The sequence below is a fragment of the Perissodus microlepis genome, chromosome 22, assembly GCF_051167445.1.
Source record: "Perissodus microlepis isolate ML-2025 ecotype Zambia chromosome 22, ASM5116744v1, whole genome shotgun sequence".
Lineage (NCBI taxonomy): Eukaryota > Metazoa > Chordata > Actinopteri > Cichliformes > Cichlidae > Perissodus > Perissodus microlepis.
Window position 1 is genome coordinate 30,463,148 of NC_140481.1, and position 15,066 is coordinate 30,478,213.

The window sequence follows — 15,066 nt, forward strand, 5'->3', positions numbered from 1 at the left end:
AGCCTATACTGGTGTTTTTAAAAGTTATGTTTGACTTTATGACTTTCTGTGTCGTTTCTGGGATGCTGAGGACTCATACTGCACTGCTGGAAATAGTTTATTTTGATGCATATGCTGGTTTTTTTTGCAAATTTGCATTATAATATTTATTTTCGTTTTTCCTGCAGTATATAAAAATTGGTGTATTTCAAAAATAAAACTATGAAGACACTCAAAATAAATTTCCTGTGGTGGGAAACTATTTTGTGCAACTTTTTTGTATTTACAGTTTTGAGGGATAAGCCTCTTAAATTTCTCTAACTAGAAATATATGTTAAAAAAACAAAAACGATTTTCAATTTTTTGGTAGTTTATTGCACTTTTTTGCAATTTATGTAATTACTATGCACTTAATGCATACATATTATTAAAATTTGGGCTATAATGGTTGTATTTATGTATATCAGCTTGAAATGCTCCCAAAAATGGCACTACAACATGTAAAAATATAATATAAGCTCTGGCGGACTTCGGTTCTATGGTAGGTCTTAAAGGGTTAAATGGGAATTTGAAGTCTACTAGTGAAAAAAAGCAAAAAAGAAAAAAAGGTTTATTAAGAGCATCTGAAAGAGGATCAGTCTTTTTTTTAGTTTTATGTTTGTTTGTTTGGAAAACAGACTCTCAGAATAAACCCTGACAGCCTCTTTTCACCTTTGCTGAAGTTCTGTCGCTTAAAAAAAGAAAAATCAACAACAATTGTTGGGCTTCTTTTGAGGAGTAGTCTGAGATTTCTGTCCTGTTGTTCACGGCTGAAAGCGTTAGGTGAGAAATCGATGGCTGATGATTGCCAGTTTCACTTCTGAACAGCAAATTGACGACACTTAAGCTCACTTCTATTGTGCGCTGTTCTCTTGTTGTTTGCCATAAAAGAGCATGCTCCACATATCAGTGAGAATGACATCACGCGGTTGCAGAAAATCAGCATGTGCGTATTTGTCTTGTGAAAACTTGCCATCAGTCACAAAGCAGCCTGAGGTTATAACATGGTGACTGTGTACCAGCTGTTTCCTCTGTTTTCTCCTGTCTGTCCTTCCTCCAGTAATTTTCTCCCCTCTCTGCTGTTTCTCCACCTCCTCTCCAATGAATGTGTGTGTGCTCATTCATGTGTGTTCATGGGTCCTAGCACCACATGTCTGGGAGGCTTTTACTGAGATGTGCATTCTGTTCACAACACTGCCATCTGATGGCCAAATGAAGGAAATACAGTGTTCAGACTAATCTCCTTCGTTTTCCACTAATAGAGCGGTTTGATGTTAAACTTAAAAATATCACAATATAGATGAGTACTCACCAAAGGCTTGTTGCCTGTAAATACAGCATATGATAACAATTTTCTTTTTGATATGTACTGACTTTTCTGTAGGTGGGATGCTTTCAACACCCAGTCAGTCATTTTTTGTTCAGTCACCTGAATCATGTACCCTGTTGTCTTTTGTTGGATTTTTCTTGTCAACTTTTATCTTTTCTTGAAATTGAAAGGTCAATTACTATTTTGTATCCTAGATATTAGTCTGTTACACAAAGAAAAAGTATCTAGTGAACACATATTTTCAGTCAGGAGTAGTGCTTGACCAGCACTGGTTGCATCTATTGATTGATAAATATATCTGTGGCGGAGGTGTGGTCCCTGGCTCAGCTGCAGGGGAGGAGTGAGGCAGTGCCAAGGAGGCTGGAGGGACAGGTGTCGGGGATTTCACTAACGAGGCTTCTCCCTTTACATAAGCTGGAGACCTGGAGGAAGTTGTGTGTGAGACCAGCTGAAAAGCTAAAGTGGGTGTTGAACCTGTCATGTATTTGTCAAGCATTTTTGTGCGATTTGCATTAAACACTCCTCAAATTGTTGCAGTCTGTTGGGTCAATCGCTACAATGTCCCTAAATGATATTGTCTTCACTGTAAGCTGTCTCAATCATCAACATAGGGGAAAACAATGATAGGAAAATTCATGACAACATGTTGTGCAGCTGTGTCCGACATACATTTACATTTTTAAGGAGGAGCACAGCAGATCTGCTGAGCTACAGAGTCTCTGTGACATGTCAGTGTAGCAGCCTAAATATGGCTTAGCACATTTTTGGAAGCTCCATGTAGGCTGGTGTTTATATATATATTTATTTATTTCAGTGTTATGTAGCACAGTCTATGAGATGAATCCACTAGTGACACTTTTAGAGAAAATGAGCTGTAAGGTGATTTTAAGTGGAAGCATCTGCATCATTTGCTGTGTTTGGAATGAGAGGGTTTCACTGTTGAAGGATTTTGCAGGTCAGTTGCTGTGGTTAGTCTGTCGACAGGGGAGGAACTGACGCACTCCTAATGAGGCTTCGCTTCTCCCATACGAAGTGTGTTTGTGGGATTGTGTTCTTGTTTATCTCTTTTTGCCACGGCACAGCTTGTTTCTCAGCCTATTTACAGTACAAGCAGGACACATTATCATTAGCTATTCCAGCTACAAAGTGCACACATGCACACAAATACACACACGCACAAACAAGAAGAAAGGCCCATTCAGATGGGATTAGTATTTCAGGGTAACCGGGGAATGCAGCATTAGCCTCGCCCCTCCTGATTTACTAGTTATTTGTAGTTTGGAGGTTTGTTAAACATTTATGAGGGATAGCGAACTAAATATCATAAGCTGCTTGTTTCTTTCTTTTTGCTCTTGTATTTAACATGAAACTGTTTTGACTCAAAAATGATACACTTTGCACATTTAGATGAGTATATAGTGGTGTCTTATAGTATGTTACCACCTATCCAAAACATTGGTATGTACAGTTGTTTGTCTTACTGTGTTTACAGTGACAGTCCATTATTTTAATTGTCAGAATTAACTCATCTTAACCTCTTGGCTACACTAATTTCCAGGAGCCCTAAAAGGTGACAGTAAAGGTCACAGAGGAGCTGTTATCATTTTTGAGTCATTTTGGTCACTTTTTATTACAAAAAACAGAAGTATGTGTTTTAGATATGTTATTTAATCCATTTATACTTTTAATTCCTAACTATTCTCCACAGTGGAAATGAGCTAATGAATCCACTGTAGGACCATGACTGCTTCAAAAACTGTGTGTAAAATAAACTAATAAATGGTAAATGGTCTGTATTTGTATAGCGCTTTACTTAGTCCCTATGGACTTTACACTACATTCAGTCATCCACACACTGGTGATGGCAAGCTACATTGTAGCCACAGCTGCCCTGGGGCGCACTGACTAGAATGCAATGATTTGCAAATACATTGAACCCCATATTTAATTGAAAAGAGTAACTTAAAATGTATAAACAATCCTATAGCATCTACACATGTTGAGTACATCACACCCCGTGTCTCAAACAGAGGCTATCTAAACTTTAAAGACTAACAGTAGATAATGTCATGGCACTGGGTCTGTAAATTCTGGTTTCAGTTATAATTCTTTGATGTCGTATGCTTCATGGTTCTGTTTCCTTGCCTCCCCTGTCTCCACATTTCATATGTAGTCTGTCATGTCTTGTTTCCTGTTTTTCTTTCACAGTCTCACATCCTGTGTTTCACAACTATATTCAGTTTTGCTTCCTCCCTGTCTGATTTTGTCTGATTACTTCCAGCTGTGTTTCCCTCCTTTTTCCCATCCCCTCGTTATCTTCTGTGTATTTAGTCCTCTGTCTTCCTCTGCTAGTTGTTGCGTTGTCCCACATTGCTGTGCGTCCTTCTTGTGGTCCTTGGTCTCCCTGGTGTTCATAGTTAGCTTCTAGTTTGTCTGTTTATTGTTTCCTAGCTTCCACGTCCTTTGGTTCTGGTTTAGATTATGTTTTCTTAGTTTGTATTTTTTTAGTTTTTCTACAGTGGAATAAATCTGCCTCTCTTATTTAATCCCTTTGAATTTGCAGATATAAGCTATATGTTAGAAAACCAAATAAAACCTTAACACTGTCAAATAATAATCCATGTTTTTGAGATTAAGTTTTTGAAAAATAAAACACCTTTTGTGTTTACTAAAGGGTCTGCACAGTACCAGCATCTAACTGCAGCCTACTCAAATGTGATAACAAGCAGACTGCAAACAAAAACCAGAAAGCTTTTTGTAACTTAAATCGTGTCCCTTTTATACGACTTCTGCATATTCATGTGCAGATATGTGTTTATAGAGGTTACCAGCCTGCAGCAATACCCTGTTCCCGAGGGAGTTCCAGTGCCTGCTCTGGGGAAAGCAGATGGCTCAGAATAACATCCAACACTTGACTCATCTTCTGATGTTATATTTTACTTATGCAAGGAGACGGGGATACGCTATATTATCATACAGCGGGACCATCTATCTTTCTCACTGTGTGATTACCATATGTGTGTATTTGTGCTCTTGCAGGTCTTAGTCTGGTGGTGGGTCTGGTTTTGTACATCTCCAGTATTAACGATGAGGTGATGAACCGACCTCGAGAGCCTGAGCAGTTCTTCCACTATCACTACGGCTGGTCCTTTGCCTTTGCCGCCTCCTCCTTCCTCCTCAAAGAGGTGATTGAAGCACGCTAATACGCACCACCACACGCATTCACAAAGAGTTAATCAAGCACGAACACGCACGGCTGCTGCACACAGACAAACACGTGAGTGATCGCATGCTGAACGGAAAACTCACACACAGTGAGAAGTTCCCAGTGACACAAAAATGTGCTGCTGCTCAACATTTATAAGTCTTAATGTTCACGCAGAGATTGTTTGGAATCTTGCTTGGATGTCGACCATGCTGTCTAAACATGTGCACACACAGTCGCACACACACACGCATGCACGCTTGCTGAAAATGCAGACTTACTCAGCTAAACACACACATTTAAAAAGTGCCTGCGTAGGAGCCCGTCATCCTGCCCGCATCAATATTCATAAATGTTAATAGCTTGAATACTTGAGGGCAGCAGCTCTGTCGCAGCACAGCTTCATATGCATCCAAATATTCCTCACTGGGAGAAAGAGGGTGCTCCACTCCTCCTTCATCCTTCATTCCTTCCATTTCATCTCTGTCCCTTTTGTCTTTCTCCTTTCCCTTTTCCTGCTGCCTCTTCTCTGCCTAACTCAAGTCTTTTCTCTCTTTATATGTCCTCTACTTTTATCTTGTCTCTTTCTCTCTCCTTTTATCTTCAGTTCTTTAATCCTCTGTTGTCCCCTCCTTCTTCTTATCTCCTCTGCTGTCCTCATGCATGGTGTGGCTTAACTTCATTTTTTGCTCTCTTCTTTGCTCTCTTCTCTCTTACTTCATATTGTACCATTTCTTCCCTTCCCACTTCTTTTTTCGCCATCGTTTCTTTGATCATAGTCCTCCCTCTTCAGTTATCGTTCAGTCTATAATCCTGTTTTCTTCTCCTCCAGTCCTCGCTTAAATCTTTGACTCATGTTTTCTTGCTTAGCTTTTGCTTTGATTCTCCTGTTAATTTTTTTTAATTCACGTCCCGTCTTTATTTTTGTCCTCCATTTCCTCTAAATTTTTCTTATTTATTCCAATTTTTATCCTTTCTTCTATCCTCCCATCTTGTTTCCCATCTTTCGTGCCCATAAAGTGGCTGTCATCTGTCTTTATCGCGTCTTCACCTGCTGTAATCACACGCTCCTCCTAATCTTCTATTAGTCTTGCCCCTCTTTTCCTATTTAATCCTCTTTTCGCTCATTTACCTGTCGTCTTTCCATTCCTTTGACATGGGTTTATCCGTCTTAGCATCTTTACTCATGCATGTGTCATTCAGGCATCCTCTTTTTTTTTTTTTTTGCTTTTCTAATCATCCGTTCACTCGCTTCCCCCTTTTTTTTTTTTTTTTAACATGTTTTATCACTTCATTCCTTCATCTTACTTCCTCTCCTTTTATTTATTTTCTTCAACTCTGCCCTCTTTCCATACCTTATCTTCTCTTTTCTTCCCCACTCTTCTTCTAACCTGCACTGGAATAGCAAAGAACATTTAACTACACAATTTTTCTGACACACACACACACACACGTTCATCAGCTTTCAGGGTTGTTGTAGCGATGATGTTGTGGATGAATAGTGAATGAGCTGTGAATGCTCAGCGGATGCCCGGGTGAAAACATGAATACATTTTTGATAATGGCTCATTCCGCTGAGGAGCACCGAGCCTTTTTGTCAACTCTCTGCAAAATTAGTACGGATTTATTTCATCCCCCCACCCTCCTCCTTATGGTGTGTTGCACTTTAGGGAGGATGATGCTGATTCTTGTGTTTAGTAAATCTTTATGCGTATGGGAATTTTCTGGGAACTCTGCATTGTTCACTTTGGCTCCCTTAGGCAATGCAGATGTTGTCGTGTCATGGATGGAGAGAGAGAGGGGCCTGTCCCCGCTTCATCTAATTTATGGGTTTTTTTGGCAGACATTGTCAATGCATCAGTGTCACTTGCATTGCTGTCTATCCTAAACTATATTACCAGAGCTGTTTTGAATATGGTCAGTCAGATCTGAAATTCTATAGCCACTAGGTATGTTTTGGATTATACATGTGATTTCAATCCATCCATCCATCCATTCGCTTCCGCTTATCCTTTTCAGGGTCGCGGGGGGCGCTGGAGCCTATCCCAGCTGTCATGGGGCGAGAGGCAGGGTACACCCTGGACAGGTCGCCAGTCTGTCGCAGGGCTAACACACAGAGACAGACAACCATTCGCACTCACATTCACACCTAGTGGCAATTTGGATTATCCAATTAACCTATCCCCACAAGCTGCATGTCTTTGGACGGTGGGAGGAAGCCGGAGTACCCGGCGAGAACCCACGCAAACACGGGGAGAACATGCAAAGTCCACACAGAAAGACCCCAGCCTGATGGTGGAATTGAACTCAGGACCTTCTTGCTGTGCGGCAACAGTGCTAACCACCTTGCCACCGTGCTGCCCGTGATTTCAATCATTTAACATATTTTTAGAAGCTAACTACTTCCACTATAAGAAAGATAGCAATAATATATATAGCAATAATATATATGCAATATTTCCAAAAGTATTTGCTCGTCTGCCTTCACCTGCATGTGAACTTGAGTGACATCCCATTCTTAATCTATAGATTCTATAGCCACAAAGGATGTGATGTCGACACACCCTTTGCAGCTATAACAGCTTCAAATCCTTTGGGGATTTTAGAAAGTTCTTTCAGAAGTGCCTTTGTGAGCTCAGACACTGATATTGGAGATAAAGGTCTGGCTTGATCTGTGCTCTAATTCATCCCAAAGGTGTTCTGTTGGGTTGAGGTCAGGACTCTGTGCAAGGCTCTCAATGTGAGATACTCATCATGTTGGTGTTATTCCTGGATCTACAAAACGTTGATCGCTCTGTTTTTTAATGATTTTTCATGAAAGGACATTGGCAAGTTATTGTCCAAGCTGCAAAGCTATGACATCATAATTATGTGATTTGTCAGATGCAATGTTGATCCTAGAAAAACATCAACACAATGATATCAGATAGACCGTGCAAGCCAATCAAGTTGTTCCACACCAAACTCAATCATCTATGTCTGTAAGGTCCTTACTCTGTGCACTGGTGCATGTTGGGACTGGAAGGAGTCATCCCCATACTGTTCCCACAAAGTTGGGAACCACTTCATGTTTAAGTTGCTGTTTTTCCCAACCGCTTTCACTGCTGGTGATTCTATGAAGAAGCCCATGCTACTCAGTAATGTCATATTGCTACACTTGCCTGTTGTACATCAGTATGTATGTTAACATGCTCATACACGACATCACAATAGAGGTGGGTGCCTACATGGTTATTTTATTAGTTGACAGTTCACACCCTCTGCATAATGATTGCAGTTTCTTCCTTTTGAATGAAGGTTTATAGTCCCAAAGCATAGCTTCTATATCTTACTATAGATGATAGGGAAGAAGTCTACCTGCAACTAAACCTGAGCTGTGATTACAAATATTAGCCATAAGCAAAAGCTACTAAATTGGTCTTCTCCTTTAAGGTCATTGTTCCCATGGACCTCAAACTTGTTTCACAAACAAATATCAAATTCTTTCATCGCTGGTGGAGAGATGGGACTCAACCAAGAGGTCAAATAGCAGTTTTCAGTGCAAGAGTCCATTGTGTCCAAGCTACAATTCACTCGCTGGGCCCACGTCCTCATTTGAGGTTTGACAGCATTTTAGTAGATAAAGGTAAATGGCTTGGACATGAATTGAGCTGCAGTTCAAGGAAGGCCTAGAAGGGGCCTGGCAGATCCCCATGTACTAATGAGAAGCGAAGAAGTTAAAGAATTGAAAAGGGGACGGGGGGTGGGGCACGTAAATGAGAACAAACAGGGGGAACATATATAGATGAGAACCAGAAGGAGTGTGTTTGGAGGCATGGTTCTGCTCCTGAAATTCAGATACTTTATCTCCAAAAAGAAACATCAGGTCAGCACTGTGACCAGCACAATGGTGTTACTTTTCTCGACATTCATAGACTTGTCGAGTTGACGTTGTCCCCCTGATTCACTCAGGATCACACTCAAAGATGCACAAATGCAAGTGGTCAAAATGTACAGGGTGGGCCATTTATATGGATACACCGTAATAAAATGGGAATGGTTGGTGATATTAAAGTCCTGTTTGTGGCACATTAGTATATGTGAGGGGGCAAACTCCTCAAGATGGGTGGTGACCATGGTGGCCATTTAGAAGTCGGCCATCTTGGATACAACTTTTGTTTTTTCAATAGGAAGAGGGCCATGTGACACATCAAACGTATTGGTAATGTCACAAGATCACCAACCATTCCCATTTTATTACGGTGTATCCATATAAATGGCCCACCCTGTATAGTGTATTGCCACAATGATGGACTGTGGAGAGAATTACATTGCTTTTGTTTGGAAAAGCATGACAGACATGCTGTATCACTGCAGAGGACTGTGTTTAAAAAGCCAGATTAATAGAGCGAGATACATCATGCTTAACAACAAACCTAAAAAAAACAAAAGAAAAACTAATCAGACCAAATAATATTACCACTGGATGAATCTACAAAACGACAAACAGGATATCCTGTAACGTTGCAGTATTTTGTTTGTGTCTCCAGGGTGCAGGAGTGATGTCTGTCTACCTCTTCATGAAGCGTTACGCTGAGGAGGAGCTTTACCGGCCCCACCCTGCACTGTACCGCCCCCGCATGTCTGACTGCAGCGACTACAGTGGCCAGTACCTCCACCCAGACTCCTGGGCTCCACCACAGCGAGGCCGCAGTGCCTCCGATGTCTCCTCTGACATCTCCATTCAGCTCAACCAAACTCCACCCCAGCAGCCATTTCCCAAGGGGGGCAGCAGCTCCCAGGCAACACCCTCTTCCTCTGGACCGTCATCAGCTGCCAGCTACCAGCTCCAACCAGCTTCTTCCTCCTCCACCTCCTCCTCATATCCACATCCTCTTCACCCAGGTGCCACCTCCACCCTGTCCAGGGGTTCACATATCCACTCCCACCCTCAGCCACACCCTCACCCGAGTGGGCCTGCACCCCAGTCCCTGCCTATGGCGGCGCCACCCTCTGCCGTGCCTCCTCCACGCTACCACGCACACATGCGAATGAGCGCCTCGCCATGCTAGGCTACATATGGAGGGCGCAGGAGGGAAAAACACATCTGGGGTTGGGGATGAGGGTGGGGGGTTAGATTGGTTCTGTTACAGCGCTTATACACCACACGACAAAAACACACATGAACACAGATCCCGTACCCGCCAAGTGTGTGGGAGGAAGGGTTGTAGCAAAGAAGTAGAAGAAGTGAGGTTTAAGGAGATCAAAAAAGAGGAGAGAAAAGAGGGGAGGAGGTGAAGAGAAGCAGGTGGGCGGAGGGATGACTCACTGCTGATGCTGAGCCCGAGATGAAGACAGACACTCAACAAAACTTTTAACACGCTGGGAGGGAACATAGGAGGGAGTGAGAGATACGATGATTAGTAGCAACAAGACGTTTGTGGGGTTTCTGACGGGTACATTCATCATCACGGCCATGATACACAGGCAACAGTGTCAAACAGCACAGGAAACAGGAAGCTGAATCATTTCCAAAATGCTGTCCATTCACAAAAACAACATAAATGTTGAATTATGAATCATATGAAAACATTACCCAAATTTCTTGTAATTAATGTTTTCATATTTTTGTGAATGTGGTTGGGAAGGTTGATGCAGTATCTTGATTACTGTAGAAATAAATTTTGGTTTTATGGAAGTAACCCCTTAGTAATGATTATTAAAGAAATATGTATATTATTATAATTATTGTTTACATTTTGGTATTTGCCCATAAGGGAAGCTACATGCAGTAGACATTTGAGGGTGTTACATTTAACACAGCTCACAGTTTTCAGAGAATAAATCTAAATTTGACTCCGGTCGTCTCAGTTGAAGGAGGACTTTGACCATTGAATGTTTGTTTGCACATTTTCACATTGTGTAAACAATATTTATTTTATATCTTTAAAATCTGGTTCACAACTAGGATGGACCATTTTTTAAGGCTATTTATTCTGATTTAAAACAAAATTATCTTGATTTTATTTAGTAATTTATTTCATTTTACAACAAAAAAATAAAATAAAAGAGTTTTAATTAAATTTCAGAAAACATTTATCTTGATGGAAGAAAAGTTTAGAAAAAAAGTAAATAAAAGAACTTTTATTTTCTACAGATTCCCATATTAATCCAAAAGGCCAATGGAAAAATCCTTGGTGAAATTTCTAATCTCCAGTTTGAGCTATAAAACAAAACAAAAAGACATCCCCGCATTACCACATCATTTTACAGTGCAGATGTAAAGAAATAAATAAAATGTGCTGTAAAAAGGCCAGTAGACAAGCTCTAATAAGGCCTAGCTACTTTAACATATTAAAAAAAATGTTATTAGTGTTTATTGAAAACAAAACATTATTTAATGTTTCGTCTGTTTTCACATGGAATTTCCAGGTGTATTTAAATTTAACACCACCACATCCTTCAGTTCTTCCCAACCCTGTTCATGAAAAACCATCTTTATGATACAGAGTGCCCAGTGTATTAATAATCAGTATCACTTATCACTTTTGCCCTTGTACCATGACCTACAGGTACAACCAGAGGTAAACTGTGTATTAATAGAGATTTATACTTCTAATGTACAGATCTTCTTCTCCCTCTTCTGCGATCTTGCTGAAATAAATGTTCTCCCATATGTTTAAGATGTTTTAGCTATCAAATTTTCTAAGTTGTTTGTATTAGAAGTTGGAAGCTTTGAGAATGAATGTTTAACATTTTGAAGACTGAAGCAGAAGATGTAACTGAGACTTTTTAACTGAGCACAGTCAAAGACCATCTGTGGGAGCTTCACAGGTTGAAGGTTTCCATGACCTGAGCGAATGGGGACTGTCTCTTTCAGCGGTGATCACCCATGGTACAATCAAACTGGATGCCTTGGAGTTTTAATGTTGACGCCATGAACTTAGAATTTATTGTCTTAGATGTATACTTAATACTACATGCAGATATGAGAAAATGTAAAACCAGGTGGAGATTGAATTTCATTTGAATCTATTCAATTCACTAAAAGAACTCCAATAGGACTGAACTTACCTTGCCTTTTTTACTTGGTTGGTTTATATGGAGTTATTAATAATTGATTATCTACCAGTTTTCTAACATAAATAGCCAAGGAAGATGGCTCTTTCCATTTGTAGTGATTTATATTTGGCGCTTTGTTTCTGCTCTGTCTGACGTAGCCTGACGTAGCAACAGCAGCAGCAAACTCTCAGAGCTTCCATCAGTGACAACAGATGTGTCATTAAGGCCTCGGTCACGCAGGTCAGTGATGCCCTGGCAACCTCTGGTTACTACGGAAAATATCTAAATTCCCTAAAAAAGTTGGTACTGAATACTGAATGTTCCTGGTTGTCACTAGGTGAAATTGATTGCAAAGGAGGTGCTGCACCAACAACCTCCTTGTGATTGCATTGGTGGCTAGCAGATTGGCACAGTTGCCTGTAGTTTGCATGGCAGATACCAACTTGTCTGCAAACACTTGCCAACTGCTCTCTGAGCTGTAGTGGAATACATGGAATTTGAAGGGCAATACAAACCAGAAATGGAAAATGTTTGCCTTCAAGTAAAAGTTGTGCCTTCCCGCTGCAACTAATACTTTTATTTTGAAGGCCGTTGGTCTCTTGTTTCTGGTTTATGTCGCACTCTTCACAGTTTTACTACCACTTAATAGTACCACCACCATGTAGTTGGCACATGTCTGCATTTTTAATGCAAACTACAGATGACTGCAGCTTCCTGTTAGCAACTACAAGGAGGTTTTTAGTGCAACATTGTAACAACCACTCGTAACTGATTACAGAATATACATTTTCTTGTAAGAGAATGCACGTTTCACTTGTAAGCGGTGGTTACTAGATGGTCAGTCTTTAAGCCTGTGTGATTGGGGCTTTAGTCAGATACTGCATGACAAGGACAAGCCTGGGTTTAGGTAGACTGCGAAAGCATTTTGAATCCCGATAGCTTAAATTGTGTGAACTCTGTGAGGTTTGACAATGAAATGATCTAACAGTGTTTAACTTTGGTGCACTTTGGTGACGGTGTTCTTGCCTGAACTGACAGGTTCATAATGGAATCTCAATCTTCCTGGTTTGTTATAATGAAATAGTGTGTTTATATAAAGAACAGATGGAGGTCGAGGCTTTGATGAACATAAACTTGGATGGAGAGCAAACTAAAAATGGGTATGATTCCAGGTTTTCGTGCTTTAATATGTATTTAGCATAGCATTTTAAAGTTTAAAAACACTTATAATCTGCACATTTTAAATCCTCATAATATGAATCTTTTTTAAACAGCAAGATAGAAAATTTAAGGTCACCTATGTTTACAGTTTGTAGCATAACAGAAAAATGTTAGTCCTTCCAATATTACAGAGAGCAAGTTTGGGATTATTTGGAATTATTTGGATTGTTTGGGGTTATTTAGAGGTATATTGAAAAAACTAACTGAATAAAGCTTCTGATTCTGAGTACCGATAAATATGTTACTATGAAACACATTTTCCAGTTTGCCTCCTATCCAAGTTCTCCTGTTGCACAGTGACCAGAAAGATTGCTTGTTTTTGTAGCATATTAACAATCATGCCTAGCATAGGGCATTGTTTGTAGCCATTTTTAGACCTACTGGGGAGAAATGTTACGCTTACAGCCTGTGATACTGTTAATGAAAAACATTGTAGCAAATTAATTGCAGTGTTAATAGCATATTTTATGAATATTTGCTATGTGAAAATGAAATAGAAAATTCTTTAGCAGCTGATTATGAGAGCTTCTGCTTTATGTTTTGAGATGTTTATTTTAAATGCCAAAGCTGAGCATCCTTGCTGTGTAGCGAGCACACACAAACACACACACACACACACTAACACAAACAGACACACACACACAGAGATATATTTATGTAGCTGACCTCTGAGGGTTTTTTTCTTGATACAAATAAATCAGAACGGTGTTTTTGAGGACATCACATTAGAGATGTAGAGCTCTGATTCCGTGAACCACTTTTGAAAAGTTTACTTCCTTTATTCAGCGCAGACGTTTCCTCAGACTGTGGTTTGGGTGTAATATATGTTCTCACTGTATATTCTTTATGCCAGTTACCCTGGATATGTTTACATTATCAGTGATAGGGGAAAAGTTTACATTAATGATTCATGATCAGATAATAATTGGCCATGTTATTACTAAAACATGTTGGTTCCAATAGAGACTTTTGTTTTCAATATTCCTGAAAATGTACTATTTGCAGGATTTTAATCTGCCAGCAGTGTTTTGTTTAAAAGTTTAAAACCAATAAAGCTTGCCTGGTTCCAGCCTCCTTTGTGTTTAGTTGTTCATAATGTGCACTCATTTAAAAACTCTTGTGGGAATTTGAGCAGTAGTTTGGAGACAGTTTGTTTGTTAATTAAAATTGATCGAAAGATTGTTAAATAAATGGAAAAAATGGGGAAATAAAATGTTATGCGTCACTCGTGTTTAAAACTGTTATAATTTTGTCAGTTGATAGTTTATATAAAGACACAATTTATTAAAGGGAACAAATTATGATTTTACTTATCTTATGGTTGAAGTGGTAGGTGATCATAAATGTGACCAAATGAAGTCAGTGTTTACACTGTGAGTGGTAGATCTTACTTTACTCACTAGCAAATACAAATACATAGATCCTCTTTTCTGAAACCTGGAATGACCAAAATTTCAAAAACAGACTCAGTCACTGATTTCACATCATACTGAGTGAAACACTGAGTCCATAATTCCAACAGCAAAGTGGTCACATAGGCCAGGGCAAATGGCCATTTTCCCTGAGGTGTTTTTGCAATCACAGGTATCGCCTCCTAGTGGCCATTACAAAAAATACAGGTTTAAGGCACTTCTGCACTGGCATCACTTTTCACACCTGGAAGCTACAGCCATATTTTATACTGCCTATAGTGTAAATCGGGGTGGGCATTTCATATATTTCTGGCTCTGTATGATGTCATGCGAGAGAGGATAAAAAAGTTATCTCAAGCACATGGCTCTGTGTATGAGACCAGAAGCTCCACCTGCACCCACCTCCTGCCTACGGTTTCTTTTTTCGAGTGACAAGCGCAGCCAATCACAAAAACTTAAATGGGGGAGCTGAAAGAGCTTCTTTTAGACAGAGGGACTGAACCAGATTATAGTGAAGTATGAATCATACCAAAGTGGTCCGGAGTCAATGAATGAAAATACGGAAGTACAACAGGTCCATGTTTAAAAGGACTAAATACAATGGGTTTAACATAATGCGTCATGATGGCTATCACTGCTGAACTAGTCAGTTATCTCAGTAATAAGTGATCTCCAGTCCTTAGCAATCCAACTGGGATTATTTTTAACATTTTCACCATTTTTCCACCTTTCACCACACATCCTGGGCTACTGAGGGCAAAGGATTGGCTTCAAATGTCACAGGAGAAAAAATCCAGATCAGGTTACACAGTGAGTGAAAAATTGATTAGTTCAGAAAC

General features: G+C 39.9%; 1 protein-coding gene across 2 annotated transcripts in view; it reads left to right on the top strand.

Annotated features, from left to right (window-relative positions):
• The window catches only part of cacng7a (calcium channel, voltage-dependent, gamma subunit 7a), a 41,761-nt gene extending 27,872 nt beyond the window's left edge, over nucleotides 1-13,889 (top strand). For both annotated transcript variants that reach the window (XM_084918839.1, XM_084918840.1), the window contains exons 5-6: nucleotides 4,388-4,533; nucleotides 9,083-13,889. In XM_084918839.1, the coding sequence (XP_084774965.1) occupies nucleotides 4,388-4,533; nucleotides 9,083-9,604 (668 nt within the window). In that variant the 3' untranslated portion in view covers nucleotides 9,605-13,889. The remainder of the gene's footprint in view (nucleotides 1-4,387; nucleotides 4,534-9,082) is intronic.
• The last annotated feature ends 1,177 nt before the right edge of the window (nucleotides 13,890-15,066 follow it).